The following is a 27,896-nucleotide window of genomic DNA, read 5'->3' as shown; positions in this document are numbered from 1 at the left end:
AAAGTCATTCAGTTTAACCAAAATTTCGGTTTTACCAAATGACACTTGTGGTACCGAATGACAATATTTTCTAGCTGGTAAATCACAATCAAACGTAGTACGAGTGTTTAAAATATTCCCTCATTTTCCATGTTTTATAGCAGTTGTACCGAATGACCTGATGTTTCGGGACATGCGTATGAGCAAGTGAAAACATGAATTTTTCAAATAGTTAAGAGAGAGTTAGTTACTTTGCTTCATGACCATGTGGTCCTTTGCAGGTGTCTGAATGATGTCACATCCTGTCACAAGATATTGACCACATGACTTGATCCAAAATGATCCCTTTATATTGGTTACTCCGAATGACATCAATGACATAAATTTTTCCGGACATTCTTTCTCATAACAAAGCAACGACTTCTACACATAATTTTAATACCATGTTGATATATGATGTTATAAAATCATGCCAGAATAAAAAAAATACATACATTTATTACATTTTAAGATATTTTAATCACAAATGAAATGGCTGTACTGGCCTTTGGATGGTTAAACCAAATGACCTTTTGACACTTCAAAATCTTTAAAATACCTTTATATGTAGCAAAATATAATTAAAACCTTTTGGATTCAATAAAAGAGATCCAGTTGTGCTACCTTACATACTTTGGATGTCATATCTTTGTTTTTTATTTTTTTAAGGCCTTTGCACAAAAAAAAATGTCCTGTCATGTTATTGACCCATTAACAGCTGATGTATTTAATATCAATTAAATACATCAGCCGATCCAACAGACGAGCTACTGTAGCTCAAATTGCTCAAGAAGGTAACGCTGGTTTTGATAGAAAGGTGTCAGAATACACAGTGCATCAGTTTGTTGCGTATGGGGCTGCATAGACACAGACCAGTCAGGGTGCCCATGCTGACCCCTGTCCACCGCCGAAAGTGCCAACAGTGGGCACGTGAGCATCAGAACTGGACCACGGAGCAATGGAAGAAGGTGGCCTGGTCTGATGAATCACGTTTTCTTTTACATCACGTGGATCGCTGGGTGTGTGTGCGTCGCTTACCTGGGGAACACATGGCACCAGGATGCACTATGGGAAGAAGGCAAGCCGGCGGAGGCAGTGTGATGCTTTGGGCAATGTTCTGCTGGGAAACCTTGGGTGCTGCCATCCATGTGGATGTTACTTTGACACGTACCACCTTCCTAAGCATTGTTGCAGATCATGTACACCCTTTCATGAAAACGGTATTCCCTGGTGGCTGTGGCCTCTTTCAGCAGGATAATGCGCCCTGCCACAAAGCAAAAATGGTTCAGGAATGGTTTGAGGAGCACAACAACGAGATTGATGTGTTGACTTGTCCTCCAAATTCCCCAGATCTCAATCTAATCGAGCATCTGTAGGATGTGCTGAACAAACAAGTCCGATCCATGTAGGCTCCACCTCACAACTTACTTACTTGCCTCAACGGGTCAGGGCTGTTTTGGCAGCAAAAGGGGAACCAACACAATATTAGGAAGGTGGTCATAATGTAATGCCTGATCAATGTATGTTTTTGTTTTATTGTAAAGAAGCATTTCTGCCTTGATAAATGTATGTGTTTTTCCTCTGAAATGAAAAAAATAAATGGAAAAAAAGAAGAATGGTGCAGAAGCCCCAACCCTGGTTGTAAGCCTCAACTTAAAATGACCTGTAAACGTTATCCCTTGAACGTAATGATTGACTGAAATGTCATTTCAGGTTTAACAAAGATGTTGATCCTAAAACATGTTATTGGTGAAATCGTTCACCATCATGTGTTTAAATGTTTCTGCAGCTCAGTTCCAAGAAATGCCTTTTTAAAACCTGTTTTAAGTTCTTCAAGTTGAAAGGTTCACTTTATAAACCACCTCTGGTCAAAAAGTGAAAAGCAAACAATGTTTCATCTCAAACCTTCAACACTACTACCTGTCTTGGGGTCACTGGACAGCCATATAAGGATTGAGCCTCACCTGTGTCTTGTAAAATGTGAACAGGAACAGCAACTTTCGGCCAGGGATGGAGACAGAGCCATTAGTAAGGTACATGTAATTATGGCCAGCGTCTTTGTAGTGTGCTGTTTTTTAAGCTCAGCCATGACACATCTAAGTTTTTAACATTAGAAAGTATCTACCCACATTTTTCTCAGAGAAGGGTGGAGCCAACCTGATGTTCCTGCTTATGTCAGACACGTCCCTAACGGTCTTTTCTGAACATGGAAAATGCTTCGTTTTAACAACGCCCAGTTTTCATTTTTTAAAAGCCTATTCTTGTTCCCTCTCTGTAACCACTCCCTTTTAAAGTCAAGCCACTTCTCACACAAAGCTATATACTCTTTTAACCTGGATTTTAACCCTCTTTTAACCACCACCTACAAAATTTCAATTGTTGTGGAAAAAATAAACTTAAAGGTGGGGTATCCATTTTTTCAACTACACTGTTGGACATTGTTGATATTTGAAATCAACCCAAACAAACCCACCCCTCTCTTCATTGCTCCGCCTCCAAAACTCACACTCCAATCCTAACCACCCTGCTCCAAGTCGGTCTCGAACCCCGGCCAGATCACTGCTGGCATGCGAGGCGAGTGCACTAACAATGACGCCAAACACCTCATTCTTTAGCAGTCGTCAGTGTGCAGTGGTTTACCTGCAAAACTCTCATTACACATGCAATGCGAGTGGATGTCTGTTTATCACAGCTGACGCACAACAAAATGCTTCACAAAAAATAAAGCGCAGTTGATGAACGAACGACAAGGAAGCACAAAAAATGAACGTACAGTACACACGAGTAAATACAAACAAGAGTTTGTTGTTAGTCGCAAACAGCACAGCAGCTCCAGACAATCATGACACTCAAACCCAGTGTTACTCACATGAAAAGCGGGTTCAAAGCACCCTCCACATCTGTTTTCAGGCCTTCCCGCTCAGCTCTCTCCGGCGCTGGAAAACTTTTCTAATATTAACACGGGACCTAAAGCGCTTGCCCAGTCATAAACCTTCATTCCAGTGATATTCTTTTGAGCTCTTTTGTGTTGTGTCTCATCATTTCTCTTTCTGCGTTTTTTTTTTTTTTTTTTTTCAAATCTCCCTCTTGCTCGTTCTGTCTCCACAACCGTCATACGCCCCCTAATGCTGATTGGTTAGACGTTTGTTGTTGGTATTGGCTAGGGATGCACCGATACCATTTTTTAAGGACCAAGTACGAGTACCGATACTTTTTTCTAGTACTCGCCGATACCGATATCTATACATTTATTAATTTCTCTTTTTTTTTTTTTTTTTTTTTTTTTTTGATGTTGCAGTTTTCCAAGCACAACACAGTGAGACTAATGAATGTAGAACAGCTTCTTTATTATTACTCTAATGAAAAAAGTAATAATTTTTATGTGCTTGTCACAAACTTAAAGAACAAAAATTTCACAGTGTCCAATAACCTTCAAAGGGCATAATTACCAAGATATATAATTGTTGTTATATAAAAAGAAATTTACAAACAAATTACAAACAATACAACAAATACTACAGAGATACAAATTAAAAAACTTGTTTTTCCAGATACAGTAGGTTTATTTACCATGTATACATTTATTTAACATCTTTTGTTGTTTTATTAACATGACAAATATAGGCTACGGTCCCTTTAAGACCGAATCCATGGATACTGACACATATCCTGTTTTCACCCAAATGTTTGCGTCCACTTAAGCCATAACCAACTGTATTTACGTGAGATACTCCACACGATGGACATTTTGACAACTATGTGTGCATTTGACCATTCAGGCGCAAGGAGAACTGATCGCGCGCTGTCTGAGAGAACTGGGATCGCGCGCAAGAAAGAGAGAGCGCGCGCGTGAGAGAGTGCGCTTCTGGTCTGTGTCATTCCGCGCGATTCCGCCTATCTCGCCTTCACTAATCGATAACGAATTGTGATTGAGAGCATGCAGATGATATTTGTTTTTTACACAAACGCATCTATTTGCTTCAGAAGGCCTTTATTAACCTCCCGGAGCCGTGTGGAGTACGTTTATGATAGATGGATGCACTTTCTTCAGCTCATACTCATTGGTATCGCTCACTTCCATTATAAAGCTCGGATGCGTAAGGATATTTATTAATATAACTCCAATTGTGTTCATCAGAAAGAAGAAAGTCATATACACCTAGGATGGCTTGAGGGTGAGTAAAGCTTGGGCTAATTTTCATTTGAAAGTGAACTAATACTTTAATTATGTTGATGCTGATTTTGGAAAAACAAACAAGGTGTATTTAAAAAAAAATTATTTTTGCAAGAATGTCAAATCAAACATACAGAGATGCTCTGCAGTGTGAAGAGACAAAAACAGGAAGTCACAGTCACATTCACAGTCACAGTCAACGGATGGGTGGGAGCTTCCTGATAATCAAAACAAAACAAGTCCTTACATGTTATTTAGTTAAACTGTAGGTGTTGCTTTCACATAGAAAGAAGCTGCATAGATTGCATGAGGTTGAGCCTCAAAAAACACATTTATCACAAGACAGCCAGAGGGGAAGTATTGACCCGTCTCTCATTCATCTGGTTTCAGTTTCTGGTTTTCAGTATATCAAACTGAAAACATCCTGCACAATTTACAATGTTAAAACTTTCCACTTCCCGCTACATTTCACATACGAGTATGAAATTTGGTACACACATGTAACAGCCCATTACCTTTTAGCAATCCTATAAGATCATTACAAAACACACTGTGCGACATGGATCTATTAAACTTGGGTACGATATGCATGTAGACTGTACGATGATGACTCGTAGGCTACGATGCAAGTTTCTATAGAAGAATAAAACGTCATCAGCATGCGCTGCTGGTAAACAAAAAGACCTTGTTGAATCACACTTTGGCAGTTGTAGTTTTTATGTGTGCCGAAAATAAAAAAGAAGCAACGAAAGAAGAAGGGAAAAGAGCTTGAGGTAAGCAGTTTTAAGTTTTAGCGCCATTTAGTTGATTTCATGTCGCATTTTTATTGGCTGGTCAGTAGACGTAGGTCGTAGCAGCAAACACACTGTGCGTTGATCATGCTGAATTTCTGACACTGTCAGAAGATGATCGTAGGCTATCTTTGGTCGCAAGAGCGGGAAAATGGCCGTCTTTTAACCTCTCTCACTTGTATGTACATTTGCCAACGCCGCCATTTATTTTTTATTTTTTTCAAATAAATGACAGTTGTTAACAGCGACGCAAAGAATTGTGGGCTATCTGCAGCAACAAAGGATACACCTCATGCATCCTCCTGCATTCGAAGGTCGCGTTCGGAGTGTCCTACTTACTTTTCTGAAACGATACAGCCTCAGTGACGAATGCGACCTCTGGAGGACGCAGCCTTTGAAATGAGACACAGCTACTGACACAAACAAGGTAAACTAACAATACACAGCTGAAAACAATAAACTAATCATGTCAGTAACCATGGTAACTAAAGAGTGGCGGGAAATTCAAACAAAGGAACATGTGACTGATGAAAACAACACCAAGAACAAACATGACTGAATATTTGTAACAGCTGCCAGTCTTGTTTTCTGTAAAAACAAAAAGTTTTTTTTTTTTTTTTTTTTTTTTTACTGTGCATTTTGTAATGGAAATTTTATTTAAAGCAGTTTGGGATAAAATGCCTGACTACTTTAGAGTAGCATAACTTTTGGGGTGGAAAAACTGTATTTGGGGCAAAATTGTTTGTTGTCATGCAATTAATGCAATTAAAGAAAAATAATAAGACACTATCATAAACTATCATAAATTTTGAAATGTTTCATGTTTATTCACACTGAACATTTCAAAATTTATTATGGTAAAATGATTTATATCCATCGGTTTAAAAAAAAAAATTATATATATATATATATATATATAGTGTATATATATACACACACACACACACACACACATTTTGTTTAGATCATCATAGTTGTAAATGTAATAAATCATAATTGTATATTAAATTGTCATAGTTTAAGAATGAAAACTTGAAACGGCAACAGTAAAACAAAATCTACACAACAGATGTTTGAAAAGTAGAAAAAAGTATATATGAGTATAAAAAGTATATATATATATATATATATATATATATATATATATATATATATAGTAAATGATGTATGAAAAGGAAAGTACTGTATTGCTGGTATGCAGGTTACTCTAGTTTTCATTTTCAGTTTTATACCTACTATTTTAATATCTAAGTTGTTGAATATGAGTAGGGTTGTTGAATCAGCAATAGTGGCTATGGACAGATGAACTTATAAAGAAAGGTAAAACTACACCAACAATAACGTATTTGGAAAAGTAAACACACTTTACTAATAATGTACTTCCAATGAAAGTGGGCTATTCATCTGATTGTGTAGGGCTGGCCTTCATCTCAGTAGGGTGTGTCTATACTGAGAGCTGCTGTGAACTGTTTCAGTGAGGAACTAAAAAGAAAGACTAAAATTGTGGCTGTTGTGATTTCTGCCTTGAACTATGCCTTACCATGGACACATCAATCCCTTCACTTCTGCTGGTTCTGTGGCTCAAGAGTTTTCTCAACTGGTTGGTGGTCGTGATACAGCGACACTACATGATCCGGACATTCTCAGGATTCTTCTGCATTTCCTTGGCACTGATTGACAGTCTCTTGAGTTTTGCCCTCACAGCTATTTTCTATCTGGAAGGCGTCAACATCTCAGGCTGGCATTTCACCAGGTATCACATATGCCTACTGACTCAGATTGCTTGTTTTATCTATGCCATGCTCCACTGGCCAGTGTTCCTCCTTGTAGGACTAGATAACTTCTGGACGCTATCATCAAGCTCAAGAAACACAACCTGGACACAAAAGCTGACTTACATTGCGGGAGTGTGTCTCCTTTGGATTCTAGCAGCTCTGTACGTCTTCTGGGTGCCTGACGTTTCTCCGCTGTTAGGAGATGATGAGAAGCACCGATGCAAGCTGTTCAGCGGCCCTCAGAGTTCTCAGGTTCTCCTTGCATTGTTACTGATGGCCACCTGCGTCATTATTTACTCGTACGCTCCGTTTGAGAAACGGAGGGTGCAGGTTTTTCTGCATTCCACTCAACCATGCTGTTTGGTTTGTTTAAGGCGGATTATGCATACGTTCCTCAGCACATGGGCCTCGTTTCTCATTCTGATAATCATCTCGCCGCTGCTAAAGATAGAGATGGACGCACACCTGCAGTTAAACGTCGTCTGGTTGAGTTTACTCAACAGTTTTTCTGTCGCTTTGGCACTGTCTGGCCGCACTTTTGCAGCAAATTCCATGAAAAGCGAGACCATTACAGATGGTTTTTGTTCATGGTACTTTTGTTTTACATATGGAGCTGACGAGTGGAATTATGGACAACAAGCTGACCGCATTCAAGTTAAAACACCAAATGTCTGACCATTTATTCTGGAGTATGCCTATTTGCTTTCTTGTTTGCATTACAAAAAGAAAAATTAAACATATGTAGGTTTGTAAATTAGCCTGCAAATGATTTGTGTCTTTAGTAGAATAAAAGTGAATATTAGACCAGCACTGAGGTAAAATGTCTACAAATTTAAGACAGTCACACTCTAACAAATGCTGTTGTTGCAGTTGTTTTTATATTTATATATATATATATATATCCATCCCAAATGCTGGGTAATTTTATTAGGTTATTTTTTATATTTTTTACCCAGGTGCTGGGTAGTTTTTCTGTATCTCAGTTGCTGGGTCATTTTTAATATCAAAACCCCTCACATACCTACCCAGCGCTGGGTAAATGTAACCCAATGTTGGGTAGTCTGCGCCAAACCAGTCAAAACTGGTACCTAACAATAATTTTGTTAGCTGTTTTGAGAGAAAACTTTATGAGGGGAAATCCCTGTTTCCTTCCAGAGGGGAAATAAAGGTTTGTATTGCATTGTATTCACATTTCCCCTTTCTTTGTTTACATGTACGCCACAGTCTGCTTGGAACTCAAGCCTTCTACAAACGAGAGAGATTTTAGAGTGCATTTTTATTATTTAAAATTAAAAACCAATATCAAATTGACTGACCCAGCACTGATTAACACATTTGCTGGGTTGTTTTTTTAATGTATAAAACCCACCGTGTGTTCTGTCCAATATTTACCCAGCGCTGGGTTGCCAAATAACCCAAATTGGGTGGTTTTTAACCCAGCATTTTTTAGATAATTGGGCCGATTTGAGGCCCAATTCTCCCCTTCCGACAATCCTAGGTAAACTCCTGATTATCTTGATGGTTCTACAGATTTTCTTATCAGATTCTCCTGTGGTGTGTTTTGCGGTGTGTATTTTGATCGTAACACCTTTAACCTTATTATTTATTATTCTCAGGTTAGGTAAAGTAAGTCTGGCCTAAATTTTAAGCATTTAAAATTCATCCATCCATCCATAAAAATAAAAAAAAAAGTAATCCGTACGGCTCCAGGGGGTTAATAAAGGCCTTCTGAAACAAAGAGATGCGTTTTTGTAAGAAAAATATCCATATTTAAAACTTTATAAATTCAAATAACTAGCTTCCGGTGGATGACCGCACACAGAATGCGCAAGTTGACTTGCGGCGGAAGAGTATCCTTTGACCTGACGCACAACATAATGACGAACGCGGAGGCAAGAGGATCAAAACAAATCACTGGTCGCGGATTATAAGTCTAAAATGATCATTTTTAAGGAGAAATTTCGGAGGATTTTGATATAAGAGAAGAGGAGCTTAAATTTGTTGCACAGCCCTATTTGTTTGAACCGCAAGAGGCGTCTAAGCTTACGATACTCCTACATCGCGTCAGAGGACTACTCATTTGGCACAGGTCGACTTGCGCATCCGACAGAAGCTAGTTATTTGAATTTATAAAGTTTTAAATATGGATATTTTTCTTACAAAAACGCATTGCTTCACTTCAGAAGGCCTTTATTAACCCCCTGGAATTGTATGGATTTTTTTTTTTTTTTTTTTTTTTTTTAAATGGATGGATGTGTTATTTTTGGCTTCAAAATGCAGACCCCCGTTCACTACCATTAAAAACCTTGGAGGACTAAGGATATTTTTAAAAATATCTCCGATTGTGTTCGTCTGAAAGAAGATAGTCATATACACCTAGGATGGCTTGAGGGTGAGTAAATCATGGGATAATTTTCATTTCTGGGTCAACTATCCCTTTAAGAGTGATCGCACTGTGTAGATTGTCACGTGAAACCCAAATCAGAAAGCGAACTTCCATCGGAGCTCACCTTCTGTAACATGTAAAAATCCATGTTCACTCCGTCTCCACAACTTCATCCAAACCTTTTTCTTTTTCCGTGAATTTTCTGTAAAAAGCAGTCCAAACATTATTCGCCACTTCTTTTTGCCCATCGTCCGCCATGTTTGTTACTGTAAAGTTGGGTTTCGAGCGATTTTAAGAGATTTCCCGTGTTCACAGTTGGGAATGGTTATTTGGAATGGAATCTGTTAGTGTGTGGTGTGCTGTCTTGATCTCCACACACTCTATAAGCACTAAGCTCCCGTACGAACTGAACGGACCTGCGCAATATGACTGAAGTGCATGAGTGGCGCGCGATTCACCGTAGGCGCGTTCATAAGCGCGCTCCAAAAGTGTGAAAAAATTTGCGCGAGCAAATGTGTAGGGGAGACCGGGTGTTGTAACATTTTTGACAAACTTTGCAGGCCAGTTTATATTACAGCTGTGGTATGTCAGCTATAGTATAAATGTGTAGGTAGCTGTTTTTCATAACAAATGCTATAGATAAAAAAAGAAAGAAAAAAGTCCCCCCAATGTTCAAAACAAAACTATACCTTTGGGGCCAGCCTTATAGGCTACCTTATGATTTCTGCTTTAAACGGAGGGTTCCTGAACACAAACACTGTTTTTGATTATGCAAATAAACTAAACCAGATAAGATAAGCATGGAAAATACACAGGTATTGAATTATAGTTGTAAACTAGAAACCATTTCATTTGGCTTCCTGATACTATTGCCGTTCATTTAGAATATTTACACAAGACCGCTTTCCTCCAATATGAAAATTAGGTCAAAATTTCCTCATCCCCATCATGTCATTTCAAACGTGACTTCTTTCTGCAGAACACAAAATAAGATGTTTAACCCTGTAAAGCCTGACATTAAATAATCAGACAAATCAGATTTTTTTTTTTTAAATGCAGCAGTTTATTGCATGGCCTTTTGAAAATTAGTGAGGTTTGTGAGGGTTGTTATGGTGCTATAACAACAAACAGATGTTTGTGAAAGATGTTTTATTTAAAGAGTTAGTTCACCCAAAAATGAAAATTCTGTCAATAATTACTCACCCTCATGTCGTTTCACACCCATAAGACCTTTTTTCATCTTCGGAAAACAAATTGAGATATTTTTGATAAAATCCGATGGCTCAGTGAGGCCTGCATCGCCTGCAATAACACTCCCAAAGCTACTAAAAACATATTTAAAACAGTTCATGTGACTACAGTGGTTCAACTTTAATATTATAAAGTGATGGTGAATCATTTGTTTCGAATCAGTGGTTCAGGGTGCCAAAATCACAAGATTTCAGTAAACGAGGCTTTGTACATCGTAAGTGTTTTGAAACTTCAATAGTTCACGTGACTTTGGCAGTTTGATACACGCTTCGAACCACTGATTCGAAAAAAAAAGATTTGTTAAGCTTCGAAGCTTCATGAAGCAGTGTTTTGAAATCGCCCATCACTAGATATTGTTGAATAAAGTCGCTATTTTGGTTTTTTTTTGGTGCACAAAAAGTATTCTCGTCGCTTTATAATATTAAAGTTTATTAAATATTAACCACTGTAGTCACATGAACTGTTTTAAATATGTTTTTAGTAGCTTTCTGGGCATTGAAAAAGGGAGTGTTCTTGCTGGCGATGGAGGCCTCACTGAGCCATCGGATTTCATCAAAAATATCTTCATTTGTGTTCTGAAGACGAACGAAGGTCTTATGGGTGTGGAACGACATGAGGGTGAGTAATTAATGACATAATTTTCATTTTTGGGTGAACTAACCCTTTAAGTTATAATTTACAGACATGTTACAAACTATTTGCTATAGTGTGTGTGTGTGTGTGTGTGTGTTGACTAATGTATCTTTAATAATTGGCTCACTGAAATGACAATAAAAAAGATTCAGAGAGATATATGTTTTTAATTAGTGCAAAAGCAATAGGGATAATGTTGGAAAATGTTGGATGACTCTTTACAACATGCATTACATTTCCATTGAAGGCTAGCTGTATCCTCCTGTCTCACAGCCTTCTTCATGGACAGTATTTGCATATTTGGCATATTTCATTCTGTAAATGAAATATGCCAAATATTCTACATTCTACTTGTTTTACAGATTAGTGATGGGAGAAACGAAGCTTTTCAATGCTTTGAATCAATTGAACCAATTGATTCGCAAAATGATTCAGTGTTTCGAAGCACTACACACTGGTGACCTCTGCTGGTGAAAACAGCATCGGATTTGCACGAATCAGTTGAATGGCCTATTTCAATGTCCAAGGGACGAGTTTGCAATGTTATATAGGCTTAATACCATAAGTAAATAAATCGTTAACAGTTTCAGCCAACGCTTGGCATAATTGTGGTGGGCTAGGCCTATTTATTGATTGTGAACTCCTCTGAAACCACGAGCCTGTAAATACCCGTGTTTTTACTTTAAATCCTCTCACAGATCCTCACTTAGATAGAGCACCTTTTAGAGCACAGATAGAGAAAAACACCTTTTTTGTCATGATTCGAGCGTTTAGAAACAAAATTTATGAGACAGTTGTTGTCAGATTTCATTGGTGATTTCCAATATGAAATTTAATCGAAAGCTTGGCGAACAGCTTTGGAGAATTTGATGTTTCCCCATTCAAAGAGATAGGAGCTGCACTTGAATGCCCGAGAGGCGTTTCAAAGATGGCCGCCGAGTGAAATAACTTGTCTCAAAGGGACTTTGGTTTAAGTGCTATAATCGGGTCCCCGGGGCATCTACCAACCCAGTAACTTTGTTTTGACAAGCCTTTCTCTGCAAGCATGTGGAAAAAATGAGCCGCTCAGATTTCACTCCTCTTGTTACATAGGAAGGGGATCTTATTATAATATTACCGACCCTTAATCTGCACGTTTCCATGCACGGTGCCGCCATTTTGTTTTCGCAATTAAGCAAATATGGCAAAAGTTCGAGCAAAGCATGCTAACTGTTCTGTCATTGGCTGCACAGACGAAGCACAGAACACTATTTAGAGTCTCATTAGCTTGGATAGCCTGCAAGTTGACCCTGGCAAGCTTGATTGCTAAAAAAAAAAAAGGAGCGTTTCTGTCCAAATGATGTTTTGGAAAAAAATATTAGACCATTCACAGCATTTGATAGCAATCATAAACGTTAGCCTGGTGTGTATGGCTCTGTTTGATGAACATGTACGCTATGTATAGTGGCCGTCCATACGGGTTTTGCACAAAAGATTAACATGACGGCACATGCTAGTCGATGAGATGAATCAACTCCACAACTACATAAATTTATCCACTAACCGTTCAGAAACGTCCAGTTTCATTCTAAAAGTTGTAACTTCTTCCTGAGTCTCTCCATCAGTGTCCAACTCCGGTTTGAACAATGTAAGGCTGAACACCGTTACTGACAATCCTCATTTTGGCTGCGTGAGATTCTCCAGCTTTGTTGTTGTTGAGCAACTGAAGCGTGAGCTGTTAAAGCTCCGCCCTCTTCTGGAAAGGGGGCCGGGAGCAGCAGCTCATTTGCATTTAAAGGCACACACACAAAAATGGCATGTTTTTGCTCACACCCAAATAAATGATCTTATATCAGAAGGCATTATGCACAATGTGTTTTTCAGCAGTCATGAACTTGTAGATAATTTGAGGCCTTAGAAATTCGTGTATCAAATGTGATACAGTAGGATTTATAGGATTAAATAATTGTAATAAAATTGGACCACACTGACTTTCATTGTATGGGAGAAAAAAAAAAATCCACAGAAGTAAATCATACAGTTTTGAAAAAGAGGGCATAATTTTAATTACTTTAAGTGAATTAAAGGTCAATTTTAGCTTTAACGCTAACACATTTTAAGTCTTTTTGAATTTGTATTTTCATAGCTTGAGTGCTAAATCTGCTAAAGCATGTGTGCTTAAAATTCATAAAGTACAACGACACAACCGGTTTGACACTACAGAACTTTACTTGAATTGAATCCAAGTTCATTGTCTATACAAGATATATTTACAATGTCTGAAAGAGGGGAAATAAACAATAAAATAAGATTCAACTGAGGTATTAGCTAAAAGCATGTACATGTATTTAACTCGTAAATATCAATCATGATAAACAGTTCGAGATGTGTCATCTGCTTTAGAAAACATCTTATATCACAACATGAGGTAGGAGAGCATTGTCTCATTTTCATGCAAGAGCAAAAAAAAAAAAACCTCATCACACTGTAGGATTGGCAACATGTTATGCAATGATACACAGAAACACTGCATTTCATATCTCAGAATTACAACTTAAATATCTTTGCTGTTTACAAAAGTCGTAAACGATATCATTTCTATTACAGTGTTGAGTGTGTTCTCCAACAACAACAAAAAAGCATCACATCTGTGTTTTTTTTAGTATTCATGTCTCAGTTACATATTAGAAAAGGTGTGATCAAGATAATAGGGACACATGCTGTGCTGGCAGGTAGTTATTTGTATACTACGTGTATTTTTTACCAATATAAAAAATGTTCTGTTTATATAATTCTAATTTTCTTTTATATATTTTTTGCCATTAATCAGCTCAAGGGAGCCACAGTATTCATTATCCCCTGTAAAATGGGATATTCTCCTTTAGAATGCAAAATACATGGGAGCTTTGCTGGAAAACTCTAGTATTAGATTGCTTTAAGGTACAATTTTTGCTAATTATATCATACCAGGCCTATAAACAGATATTCAACACCTCCCAAATATGTACAACATTATCTGTATTAATCTGTTTAATACTGCAAAAGCCAAAAAAACAGGTTTGTTGTTTCTAGAGTCTAAAGAGTACTGTATTCCTATGCCCAGAATTCAACATGGCATTCTACATAGAAGATATACAGCGCCCCCCTGTGTACAAAATGCAATTTACACATTTCATAGAATCGTTACAAATGAAAAGGTAGTCTAAAAAGCTTCAGAAATACACTTTAATACCCAAAAACTATCAAAAACAGCATTGAAACGGGCTGCTACAGAGGTAACTGTGGTGAAAATAAAAGAAACCTAATACTGATTGTACAGAAATTGTAGTCGACACACTGTGTGTAATGTATTACAGTGACCAAACAAATGCTACAATCTCTCAAAAGAACTACACATGATGTCAGAGCTATATATTTGTATTTGTATATATATATATATATATATATATATATATATAAAAGAAATCGCTCCTTTCAGTAAGCATTAAGCATTTGCCACTGACACACAGTCTCTCACATATCAAAAGTCTCTGGCATCTATATTAGGCACATTTTGTGCTCATTTACATAAAGACTACTTTTTTCAGACAATATGGAGGAAGGTTTGTTTGAAAGCTTGTATATGTGAGACAAAATACAAAAGAAAAGAAAAAAAAAAAAAATCACTGCATTTTAGCAATAATGAATCTTTGTTTTAGCATAACAATATAGTATCTAACAATACATGCATTATTTCACTCAATTCTTTGTAAGAATTTTAAATTCTCATATATATATATATATATCTGGGGAAGAGGAAAAGCTGAAAAGCCAGCCAAAATAACAACAGGTTGTCAGACTCAGTGGGCTCCAGTGAAATGGATGAAATGACCCACTGTAGGGAGACACTGAGGTACCAGTCACTGTTCCCAATCCCCAATGGATGGATGGAGCGCAGGGGTTCTGAGCGTCATGCATCCCACCCCCTACACCGCCTCACACACACATCAACAAACACTCTTCAAAAACAATATTAAAGCTTGGGATACACCCAGCTCTTGCAAATGTGATCAGAAACCTTGAAAGATTATTTATAAGAATTTAGTTAATATATTAATGACTACCGTATGTACAAAGTGTATATAAATCTTTATTAGTTAATACATTAAATAATTTCTGAATAAAAGTTCCAAAAAAATGGCAAAGCACTCATTTACAATATAGTCTTGTTTTTCGATTCTTCATTGCTGGATATATTCACATAAGTCAGGGCGTTTTCCTCTCTTACGTCGAAGAGGTTTTGCACTGTACACATTATCAGGTTTAGAAAAACGCTGCGTCTTGGCTGATTTTGAAACCGGTGAGTTGTGCACAGTGGAATGTTCTAGATATGTACATCATGAAAGAAGAAGCCTGTATTCCTGTCTATTATTGTTTATAAACTCACTTGGAACTGAAGAATGAATGAACAAACTGCACTACTGCTGCCAAAAACACTTCACCTCCTTTATCCGTCTAACAGTTGATGTATGGGTGGGCATCAAAGGCAGCTGTCCCATTATACGGAGTGACTGGGAGCGGACGTGACAGCATTAATTACTTCATGTCCCTCCCTTGGCCCCCTGTCTGTTTTCCTCGTCTCTGTCAGACCTGTTTGTTCAGTCATCCAGAATAATGACACAGAGGAATGAAGACGGGGAATATGAATATGAAAAGTCTAGGCTAAACACCCAATACATGACGGCCAAATCATTTAACCTGGAATCCAGCATTGAAAAACTAGGTAATTTATCAGCATAAAGAAATCAGCTGTGGTTTATGAGAGATTGTGACTCTCCAATTGCACTACTAATGAATCCTTGAGGAACTTCACTAAGAAAATGACACATTTAAGGTCAACTGTGTGCTTTGTTTGAAGATACACTCTAAAAATGCTGGGTTAAAAACAGACAAATCCAGCAATTGGGTTAAATGTTTGACCCAACCTGCTGGATAGTTTTATTTAACTCAACAATTGTTTAAAAATTACTTTATTTCTCACTTAAAATGAACCTAAAATATGTTGGAAATTAACATGTTTCATAAATTAAAGAGTTTCATAAATACTAATCATTAAATTGCTTATTAATAAATGTTTTGATTATTATTGTTGCCTCTAGTAATTATGTGTCCAATTTTTAATTTTCAGCCTATTTTGGGCTCATTTTAAGCCAGCCATGTGGTAATTTTTAAACAATAGTTGAGTTAAATAAAACTACCCAGCACGTTGGACAAACATTTAACCCAACCTCTGGGTCAAAACAACCTAATCATTGGGTTTGTCCATATTTAACCCAACTTGGGTTGTTTTTAACCCAGCATTTTTGTAGAGCGTATGATGTTGATCTACTCAGTCAATCTAGTCAATCTACCGAGAACTGAGTTTCATAGTGTTCTCCAGCAGGGGGCGAATGTGAGTCTTTGCTTGCTTACTGCATCACACAGGAATGAACTGAGTTGTTTGTCATATACCAGCCTGCAAAGGGTCAGCAGTGCAGACAGGAAACACATAATCAACACCAGACCGAAAAGACAGACGGAGGGAAAGAAAATGGAGGGGAGAAGGAAAGGAAGAGGGATTATGATCTTAAACCAGGGGGGCCTCAGTAAGGGGCGCCTCTGCGTTTCTGAATCACTTGTATGAAATATAATGACTTAAAACATAATATTTTACTGAGATTTTTGTGATATTAACAAAAACTTCTCCCATTTTTTTCAGTGAGAAATGATGATACACATATTGAAAATAAAAAAGCAAACATCCACGTGGTTTCTTGCGGCTGCAGGGCATTGGCGTCTTGCTGTTTGGCATCCTGTGTGACAGGTAGTATTTTACTGAGTGTCAGTTTTTTTTCCTTTATCCAAAGTGCTGGGACAGGAAAAGCACTCAAGCACTGTCCCAACGCCACAGGAGGCAAAAAGTCCTGAAAAGAAACACCTCCTCTGTCCCATCAGCCTCTCAGCACGACTATAAATTAAAACAAACTGAGACACGAAAAGTCTTTTTAAATTAAACACAAACATTAAGGGAACACAAAGGGAAACGTTTATGGGAGAGCTGCTCTTTTCTGCAGAGCTTGTCTTGTGTTTGTCTGTGTCTCTGCAGGGAGTGGGCAAGCGTGTTCCTGGGCTACAGGCGTGGAAGTGTGCGAGAGAGGGGGTGAGCAGTTTATCCGGAGGTTACCTCAGGGGCCGGTGAAATGGGGGAATGCTGGGATTGGGGGCTTGCGGAGGGGGTCGGGGGCTGGGCAGGGCTACTGCTGCGGCTCCCCTTGGTGCCAGACTGGGTCATCTGCAGCTGAAGCTGTGAGATCATGAGCTCCAGCTTCTCTCTGGCCTCTCGTTCTCTGCACAGCTCCTCCTGCAGTTCCTGCCGCTCCGCCTCGGCACGCTCCAGACGACGCCGCAGCTCACACAGCTGCACAGAGAACGAGAGGTGTTAGAAATAGGAACGCTCAAAATATTTCATACAACACAAAATTGAACACCAGTGATTTCTGCACAGCAGAGAAAATCTATAGCGCCACGACGAAATACCAACTGAATTGAATGTGATAGTAAACCATCAGTCTACTGTCAAATAATACAATTAGTGTGGCTCTATTGCATTATCTTCACTGTACTATAAAACTACAAGTATAAATGTATCAGTGTGGTTAATGAATTTACTCCGACAGAAAGTCATTACTTTCAGAAAATGTTTTGAGCAATTTTATATCTAATGCAGTGTTATTTTTGTATTATGTGCATGCTATTATAGTATTTATTAATATTTTGAATTAGCTTTTATTTTTATATTTTCAGTTTTCATTTTAAATTTTAGTAATTTGTTTAAATGTTTCTAATATAGCCTAAATTAATTTTTATTTCAGTTTTAGTACTTAAAGGGTTAGTTCACCCAAAAATGAAAATTCAGTCATTAATTACTCACCCTCATGTCGTTCCACACCCGTAAGACCTTCATTCATCTTCAGAACACAAATTAAGATATTTTTGATAAAATCCGATGGCTCAGTGAGGCCTGCATTGACAGCAAGACAATTAACACTTTCAGAAAGTTACTAAAGACATATTTGAAACAGTTCATGTGACTACAGTGGTTCAACCTTAATGTTATGAAACGACGAGAATACTTTTTGTGTGCCAAAAAAACAAAATAACGACTTTGTTCAACAATATCTAGTGATGGACGATTTCAAAACACTGAATCTTTTGTTTCGAATCAGTGGTTCGGAGCGTGTTTCAAACTGCTAAAGTCACGTGATTTCATAATGTCATAAGTGTTACGAAAACCTTTTGAAATTTCAAAGGTTCACCAATGGGGGGGCGATTCATAGGTTCGTAAAGCTTAATGAAGCAGTGTTTTGAAATCGCCCATCACTAGATATTGTTGAACAAAGTCGTTATTTTTGTTTTTTTGGCACACAAAAAGTATTCTCGTCCCTTCATAACATTAAGGTTGAACCACTGTAGTCACATGAACTGTTTTAAATATGTCTTTAGTAGCTTTCTGGGCATTGAAAGTGTTAATTGTCTTGCTGGCAATGGAGGCCTCACTGAGCCATCGGATTTCATCAAAAATATCTTAATTTGTGTTCTGAAGATGAACAAAGAGCTTATGGGTGTGGAACGACATGAGGGTGAGTAATTAATGACAGAAATTTCATTTTTGGGTGAACTAACCCTTTAAACTTATTTCAGTATTTATTTAGTTTTTTTTTTTTTTTTTAGTTTTTCATGCAAAATTTGTATTTATTACGTTGTTTAATTACCAAATACGATTTTTAATAGTTTTGGTTAAAAATAACACTGATCTGATGACAGAGACTCCATTTACCCCTGCATTTAGCAACATTAAAAGGCAACAGATGCATAACACACAAACACTCCTTGTCCAGACTATACGTTTTCATTTAAAAATGCATCATTTTCTTTCCGTTTTTGTCAAGGAAAATTGGAGCTTTTAGAAAACGCTCTCCAAAGTGGATAAATTTGAAAACGCAGTTTTCGTATTGTAGTGTAGATGGTGAAAAAGGAGGTATTTGAAAACGGTGATGCATGTTTAGTCATGTGACAGCATATTGTACTCACAGATATCTATAGTTATATCGGCATTGTTGTGCCTGCTATTTACATTATTGCTCAAGATAAATGCTCCTTTGTAGAATCTTTGTATTACATTCCTGCAAAGATAACAGAGTTTACTCACATTTGCTGTCCTACGTGGCAAAATATGATGACAGTTGCGTTTTAAACCTGATTTTGAGCGCAACCTGGACGCAACAGTGATATTATACTAATAAAATGATTTTGCCACAAGAAAAGCGTGAGAACTTTGTTGAAAAAATGTTTTCAAATGTCTCTGGATTAATGTAGACATAGCCTAAATTTCTCAAAATGTGATTAATTTTAATAGATTTATGCATGTAATCAAAACACCCTAATGCCTGTGCGGTAATATCAGCAGTACGAATAGGCTACTTGTGTGTTAGGTGGTACTTGGATGGTCTGATTTGATTAGACTGGATATTTGGTCTAAAAAGTTTGAGAACCACTGCCCTAATTAATCGCTGAAATCAGGCCCAGTGTGCAAGTCAGCCAGACAGTGGCTCCCATCTCCATGTGTGTGCGTATCTCTCTCCCCGTTACTGATTCACTCCCACACACAGATGAGCTGTGCTGATACATGCAGCATATTGCACTGGGCACAGGAATAATTCACATCGTTGCATCAGAGAGTCATTCGAGCACGCTCAGATAGGCCCTGCCCTCTTGCTGCGATCCACGCATTTACCTGCGCGTTGTACTGCGCCTCCTGTTCTTTGGGTTGGCAGGCACAGCTCTGCTGCCTGAGCTGCTCCAGTCGGTGTTCCAGCTGTCTCTGCTCCTGCCGCACCTCCCCCAGTCTCTGAGCATGCTCAGTGTGCACCGCCTCCAGCTCGTTCTGCAGCTCCAGCTGCTCCGCAGACAACTCCCTCAGCCTGGCTGCCTCACCCCCGCGCACTGCCTCCAGCTCCTACACACACACGCACATCAAGACATGCATCAAACAATGAGTGGCAAAGGTCAGGGGTTTGTAGTGGACGAGTCAAGGGTGATAAAGCTCAACTGGAACATACTCCATTCTTCTCTGGCCTTCACCTTTACACTCACTATAACAAGGTCACTCTCTTTTCACAGGACCACAAAAGAGCTTCTCAGATACACAACTAGTCCATCTCCCTCACTCTGATCAAACCTCTAGTGAGCTGCCTATTTAGAGGAGCATTTTTAGACATCCACCCGACATGAAGGCTGCTCCAAACAGAAGGCAGCAAAATCACGCTGCGTTTTAAGAGACCCGTTTAGGCCAAAATCTAGGGCAGAATCGCATGAATCACTTTGCGGATGAAGCAATCCCAGATGCAATACGACAAGCTTAATGACTTTCATGGCAGCAGGAAATGATTATGAACATTGTATATGTACATATTTATGCATCAGTGTGTATACAAAGTTGCATCTAATTAAAAATTTACTATTTTATTGATTATGTGTGTTTGCTATGTATTATTTGTGCTTATGAAACTTAAAAGGCAGGGGGTTTTAAACTAGGGTATGCAAAGGTGCTTGTATTAAGGTAGGATATAATTAATCTAAAAGAAATATGTTTTAATAAAATGAATAAAAAACATTTACTCAATTTGATATTACTACTTTCATTTTTCCTTCTTAAGCATTATTCAATGATTCTATTCTATTGTTAGCCCCAGTTTTTAACAATAAGAAATAACTTTCTATCTTAAAATAAGATATAAAAATAAGATATTTAAAGATAAAAAAAAAAATAAGATTCTACCTTATTTTCTTTAATAGTTAACAGAAAAATGTACAGTCAACTTAATAGAACATTTAAAAAATCATTTTTCTTTTTTTTTTTTTTTTTTACATTTTTTAAATAAAAAGAATCTTATTTTTATATTTTTTTATTTAATTTATTATTTTTTTAAGTTGACTATTTTTTCTGTTCACTATTAAAGAAAATAAGGTAGAATCTTATTTTTTTTATATAAAAAAATATAATATATAAATGTTCTGTTCAATATTAAAGAAAATAAGATAAAAATCTATAAAAAAATAAGATTCTATCTTATTTTCTTTAATAGTGAACAGAAAATGTATATATATATAAATATATATAATTTTACATATTTACATTTTAAATAAAAATAATCTTATTTTTTATAGTTTTTTATTTTAAAAATTATGATTTTTTTATTTTCTATTAAGTTGACTGTATATTTTTTCTATTCACGTTTTCTATTCTATTCTATTCTACCTTATTTTAAAGAAAATAAGGTAGAATCTTATTTTTTTATATATCTATTTTTTTTTATATATAAATGTTCATTTCACATTAAATATATATATTGTCACCTTTAATTTATAATTAAACACCTTAGAGCCGTGTGCTGTTAGCACATGTTAGCATCAGTCCCTATTGTAATCAACTGTGAGCATTAGTCAAGAGTACAAGGCCAATAAGTTACTTATGAGTTATGACGCATCCTTAAAAGGTCGCTGCCTATGTAGACAGCAGACATCTCATTAAGGTTTGGAACGGATCCTGTGTGTGTGTCAGGTAGGGATGATCTGTCTAATTTGGCTGTCTCACCATCTCCAGCTGCAGCTGTTTCTGAAGGGTGGAATTGAGCTTCTCTTGCTGCCGCCGGTACATCTGCACAATCTCCAGCATGATCCTGTCCTTGTCGTCCTCCGTTCCGCTGTCTTTTCCCGCCGTGGGAATGGGGGCGTGCTGCTTGCCGCCCGAGCTAGTCTCCATGGCGACTGGCGGAGGAGGTTGGCGGCGCTCGTGCGCTTCGCCCGTGTGGTGGGATTTGGCCTCCTCTGCGACAGAGGAAGGAGATGCGGAAAGATCTGAAGGAAGGGAAGAAAGAGTTAACCACACACACACACCTTATCTGTCATGTGCTGAAAGTCTGTGTGACTAATTCTCTGTGGGTGTCTCTCTTTGAAGGTCAGCATAGAGGGGAAGGGCTGGAAGTATCACACAGAAATGTGGAGACTTTCTCGATTTAAAGCATTTTTTAGGTGATGCTAAGGTACTGGACATGCTCTACATACAAATCACCTGCACCAGGCAAACCGCAGCTGCCTAGCATGTATGTTTAGATGAGCAATACAGGAGTCCAGAGGGACTGAGAGAGAGAGAGATTCAGCTCATTTAAATGTAGGACAGGCAGGCTGCAGGTCTGGCACTGCAGAGCCGAATAACAGCCTCGCTCTGCTGCTAGCCTCTACTGTGACTAAGACCTGTCTGTCACACTCAGAAGAATGAGTCAGAGATGGAGAACGAGAGACGGAAGGGACACGAGGGAGCCAGGATGGAGAACGGGTACATGTAAGAAAGAGACAGATTGAAGAAGAGACGGGGGGAAAGAGAGACAGATGAAGAAAGAGAAACAGAGGACACGTGTATAGAGAAGGATACATGGAAGAAAGTGAGACAGATTGAGGAAAAAAGGGAGGAAGGATAGAGAACAGGTGCATATATAAAAGACGGACAGATTGAGGAAGAGGGTCGGGGGAAGAAAATGTGAAGATGAAGGAAGAGAGGAAGGAGGTGCCTGGATTGAAGAAAGAGGACAAATTGAAGAGAGTCAGACAAATGAAGAAGGAACGACATGGGATAGCCTGGATAGAGAACAGATAGAGGGGGAAAAAAAAGCAGGATGGCAAATGAGTGGATATAACAAAACAAATACCAACTGAGGAAGAGAGACAGGGGGAAGAAAGAAAAACAGATGAAGAAATAGAGACAGGGAGTTTGGATGGAGAACGAATACATGAAAGAGAGACGGATTGAGAAAGACAGGGAAGATAGTGATAGAGATGAAAGAAGAGAGGCAGGGGGCCTCGGGTACATGGAAGAATAAGAGACCGACTGAAGACGAGAGATATACAGATGAAGAGAGACGGGGAGCCTGAATGGAGAATGGTTACATGAAAGAAAGAGAAAGAATTGAGGACGAGAGACGGGGGAAGAGAGATAGACAGGGAGCCTGAATGGAGAACGGGTACATGGGAGAAAGAGAAACAACTGAGGATGAGAGACGGGGGAAGAACGATAGAGTGAGAAGAGAGAGAAAAGGGGAGCCAGGATGGAGAACCGGTACATAGAAGTAGGAGATGTAGCTGACAGTAGCTGCGTTAGCTGCGCCAATGGAAACGTGCCAATTTCCCATATATCGCAAAAAAGTTGTCAACGCTCGCATGAGGTGGTTTTTCAGGCAATTCAAAAAAGGAATTTTTGCGCAAAACTGCAATTTTTTTCGCATTTACAGGTCACTTGGTGTATTTAAAAGTCGATCATCCTTATGGCACGATATGTTTGGATTGAAAACGAGACAGCGTTCTTTATTAAACTCATAAAAGACAAAAGAATTACGGGAATACGGGATTCTAAACATCAAGGAAATGCCACAATTTAGCAGATAGGAGGGAGAAACACCCAGAAACACCTCATACGTGGCCGCTCCCAAGTATAAGGGGCTTTCCTTGCCATTAATGGTTGGATAACACGCCTACGTCTCCTTCGATTAAAAATAATGGCTAATGCTTAAACCTACTAACATCTGTTGCCATGATTTTTGGAATGACTTATCGCGAGAGGAAAAGGTCGCATAACATCAGTTAATGAAAACGCCGTCATTTTGCAACAGATTTTATCAACATCGCAAAAATATCGCAAAGTTCTGTAATGGAAACCCGGCTAATGATCGGGAGAAGAAAAAAGAGAGAAAGCAATAAGCACAGAGAGGTGGGCCAGAGCAGGTTGAAGAGGATCAAATAGTGTATAAAGGGAAAAGTGAGGCACAGAGAGAAAGGAAGAGAGAGAGAGACAGGCAGGCAGAAGGAGGACAGGAGGAAATATGGTGCGCTGCGGTGGAGACTGGAGACCCCTCCCCCAGCACTAGAGCGATCTGACACTCGCAGGGACAGCGGCCTCTTTTCATTCCCTCTTTTCACTGGCAACTAGAAAATGTGAGTTGTACTAATCATTATAGCAAGACACTTTCAGCAGCTCCTCACATTTGTGAGTGAGTCAATCATATACATGTACATAAACATCTCATCATTCTTGTACATCTTGGGCTGCACGATTAATCGAAATTAAACTACATGTGATTTGGCAAAGGCTGCGATTTTTTTTATGCGCAGCTTCTCAGTAGTAAATGCTGCTCCATCTGAAAGCCAGATGGCGCTCTAATGCAGAAACTCCAAACATGCCCCGCAGAAGTACGATATAATGCATCATTGCAGGAAATCCCTATGGGCATCATACTATCGCTGTAGCTGAATAATCAGAAGATTTTCACGCTTTGATTGATTAAACATGATTAATAAACACACGACTACGACAATATATGGTTTATATGAGTTCTTCAAACCTTCTCGGGTATTTTCATGATAATAAAGTATATTTATACTTCAATGCTAATTGACATAGCCTTTATCACTGTATAAAATACTATGAAATAATATGTTGTGTGCCTTATTCTGTGTAAGAAGCCACATCGTCTCACAAAGGGATGTTTTCAAACACTCAAGGGATGTTATAAAGTGAGTTTGGAGGTGTTATTAAATGTTGTCTTTTGTTGGACAAGAGGTTCATAAATGCTTCTCATGTTTAGAAAGATATCTTGTTTTTTCAAATGCACGTTATAAGTGACTCAAACTCACAGTGCTTTCAGATGGAGCAGCATGTACTGCTGATCACAGAGCCGTGCTTCACTGACAAGCTGCGCATTAAAAATAGCCAAAGCGCGATTTCATATTAATTGCGATTTATTGTGCAGCCCTAATATGTACATTCATTTACTGGGATAACTAAGTAGTGTGCGTGTACTGACCTGTGGTGGGCTGGCTGTCGTGGGTGAGTGCTCTTCTGCTGTAGTGTTGTTTAAGCAGGGCACCCAGAACCTCATGGCTCACCTCTGCCTCCTTCCGCAGGGACACGTTAGGGGCCACCATCTTATCGTACGTGTACAGGTAGTAACTGCAAACATAAACCCTCAGATTAGTGCACATACAACACTAAAACTGAAAGAGAGAACTGTTGCTCTCAGAGAGCCATTCACACGTACAGCTGAGCAGGTAATGATGCACAACAGAGCTAAATCGCAATAATCAGATTAGACTGGGAATAAATTAATATTACAAAAAAAAACCAACAGGGTATAGTTGAAGCATGACAATACAATTAACTCGCTTTTCTCATGTCGACTGACTCTAAGACTTCAGGTCAAGTGCTCTTACTCTCCTATGAGGTTTGCAAATATACATTTTTAGGTGGTGAAAATGCCATCACAATGCTAGGGCATTGTGGTTGGTTGCCAGTGCATTGCTATGAGGCGGCTAGAGGTGTTTCCTACAGGCCAAAAGAACTCAGGTTTCTATAATAGTCTCATCCCTAGATTCAGTGTATGTGACAATGGAATTTTGCCCATTTTATCATACGCACTTGGTTCTTCCTATTGAAATCCTGGAACAAGGCCCAGGCCAAAAGGGAATGCTGGTGGAAAAAAAAAAAAAGACCGTACCTCGGGTGGATGATGGGGCCATGTCCTGGTTCCTCTTTGATATCGGGAAAGAGACGACTGAAAACCAGTGAAGACTGCGAGTTGCCCTGTACACATAAAAACAAGTGCATATCAATATTAATGAAGCACTTTAAGGCCGTTTGAATATGAAATGGACTGTTTGAGCTACATTAAAATACGTGTCTACACATATTTGTGCATGAATAATACAGAAGTTCTTTAAGGTCTCATTACACACAGATTATCAAAAGCATTTGCACAGGAGCAGCTGAACAGCAATAATTACACGGAAATGTACAAACACACAGAGGGAAACTTGAGATGCCTAAAGCAGAGTAAACAAAGAGAGCAGTACAAACATTTTGCTGTAATATAATGCATGTATGAGAGGAGCTCATCCATCAGTGGCCACAGAGACAGATAGAGCATTAATGAGGAGGATAAGAGAATTACAGAGTTTAGTCAAATAGCCCGGGTGGGTTTCTGGCTGTTTGACTTGATGTAAATGCTAGGTGAACTACACTGGGGGAGAGTGAGGCTCTGTTTACACCTCGTTTTAAAAATGTGTCTAATGTTAAGGGTTTTTGAAAGGACGGCCTCTGATTGAGTGACTTGTAAATTAATATTTACACTACTAGCACAAAGCTGTAGATTTTTTTTTTTTTTGAAAGAAATTAATACTTTTATTCAGCAAAGATGCATTCAGTTGATTAAAAGTGACAGTAAAGACATTTACCTTGTTCTTCTAAACGGTTGGTACATCATTATAATATTAAAGGTTAAAATTAATTGATTTGTAGGCTACTTACATTTAAATTAGGAAGTTTTTAAAAAGGAAGTTTTTATAATAACATTATAATACATTTTTAATGACATAATTATGTTTCTACTCCTTTTTTTTATATAAACATGTAAATGGTGGCCGTCATAAAACAGATTTATCCAAACATACATTAATTAAAGAACAGGTAAAAATACAGTGAATATGCAATGTAGTACATATGTTTAACAAAATGCTACTCTCTAAGTCATTTTTCTAGCTGACTAATGAGTGTTTGTACATTGAATGGCTTTTCTGAGGTAAATCTGACATTATTTGACATTGTTCACAAGCTGTTTTATTGACATCTTTCTGCAGCTGAAACACTGATTGAGTGATTACTTTGGTATGTTGTACGTATCTTTCAACATACCTTCTGATGTTAATTCATGTTTACTTCATGTTGTAACTAGTTAAGCGGAAGAGATGATCAGTTCATCGCTTGAAACTGAGGCGTTACAGCGATCGGTCACGCCACAAAAGATTGTGGCAGCAGGAGAGACATCTATGGTCTTACTCCAAACTATGGGAAAATGGCCCAATTTTCAATTCTTGTGAGGTTTATTGTGCTTCCAATGTCACACGAATGACATATTTTGATTCAAAATGGCAGGTATGAATAATAAATGTTTGGTTTTCATGAAACAGTTTGGACTCTGTTTACACCTGCCGCCGCCTACTTGTGATTAGAACACCCGAAAATGAAAAGCGGAAGGACGCAGGGTGACACCCAGATGACTGTTGGGTCTCTGGTGTGATTAGATATTTCTGAATGAAATGAATGACTGAGTGAGTCAAACAGAACGAGAGGAAGGGGTGTGAATGAGGGAGGGTGAGGTCAGTTTTGAAGCCTGTGATCAGTATGAGTATGAGCAAGATAGAGAGAGGCTGTGACTCTATGAAGAAGAGGGTGTGTGTGAATGAATGGAGAGGCCGTTCTGTGTAAACAGAGGCAAGGAGGAGACAGACCACTTGAAGATTGTTGTATACAAATACAGTCTATTTCAGCTAATGAAGCTAAATTTATGAAATCTTTTTTGTCAGATCTTATTAGTGATTTAACTGTTCTTAAGCAGTGCTGGAGATTTTAGACAGTCCCAATTCAAGCAGACATGACCTGTATTTGCAGGTCTACTGCTTCGATAGAAAATAGGAGGGAACGTTGGCAAGATGCCTGCCGAGTAGCCTTAGATTAAAGGGTTAGTTCACCCACAAATGAAAATTCTGTCATTAATTACTCACCCTCATGTTGTTCCAAACCCGTAAGACCTTCGTTCATCTTCAGAACACAAATTAAGATATTTTTTATGAAATCCGAGAGCTCTATGACTCCTCCATAGACAGCAATTTACCACTTTCAAGGCCCAGAAAGGTAGTAAAGACATTTTTAAAATAGTCCACGTGAATACAGTGTTTCAACTAATGTTATGAAGCAACGAGAATACTTT

General features: G+C 38.2%; 2 protein-coding genes and 1 long non-coding RNA gene across 3 annotated transcripts in view; 2 read left to right on the top strand and 1 right to left on the bottom strand.

Moving 5' to 3' along the window:
* Window positions 1–6,256: 6,256 nt before the first annotated feature.
* Window positions 6,257–7,568, top strand: gpr160 (G protein-coupled receptor 160). The gene has a single exon (XM_051866533.1). The coding sequence runs from the start codon at window positions 6,525–6,527 to the stop codon at window positions 7,431–7,433; it is 909 nt and encodes a 302-aa protein (XP_051722493.1). The 5' UTR covers window positions 6,257–6,524; the 3' UTR covers window positions 7,434–7,568.
* A 5,644-nt stretch (window positions 7,569–13,212) lies between these two features.
* The window catches only part of skila (SKI-like proto-oncogene a), a 38,104-nt gene continuing 23,420 nt past the window's right edge, over window positions 13,213–27,896 (bottom strand). The window contains exons 4-8 of the mRNA XM_051911713.1: window positions 25,629–25,714; window positions 24,939–25,084; window positions 21,680–21,942; window positions 19,820–20,041; window positions 13,213–17,443 (exon numbers count right to left, since the gene is read on the bottom strand). Coding sequence (XP_051767673.1) covers window positions 17,195–17,443; window positions 19,820–20,041; window positions 21,680–21,942; window positions 24,939–25,084; window positions 25,629–25,714 — 966 coding nt within the window. The 3' untranslated portion in view covers window positions 13,213–17,194. The remainder of the gene's footprint in view (window positions 17,444–19,819; window positions 20,042–21,679; window positions 21,943–24,938; window positions 25,085–25,628; window positions 25,715–27,896) is intronic.
* On the top strand, window positions 19,950–20,554 carry LOC127522123 (uncharacterized). Its single transcript, XR_007932529.1, has 2 exons — window positions 19,950–20,090; window positions 20,206–20,554. It is a non-coding gene; the product is annotated as an uncharacterized LOC127522123 (long non-coding RNA).

The sequence above is a fragment of the Ctenopharyngodon idella genome, chromosome 2 (assembly GCF_019924925.1).
Source record: "Ctenopharyngodon idella isolate HZGC_01 chromosome 2, HZGC01, whole genome shotgun sequence".
Lineage (NCBI taxonomy): Eukaryota > Metazoa > Chordata > Actinopteri > Cypriniformes > Xenocyprididae > Ctenopharyngodon > Ctenopharyngodon idella.
The sequence above is the reverse complement of the archived record's forward strand: the minus strand, read 5'-3'. Positions and strand labels throughout refer to the sequence as shown.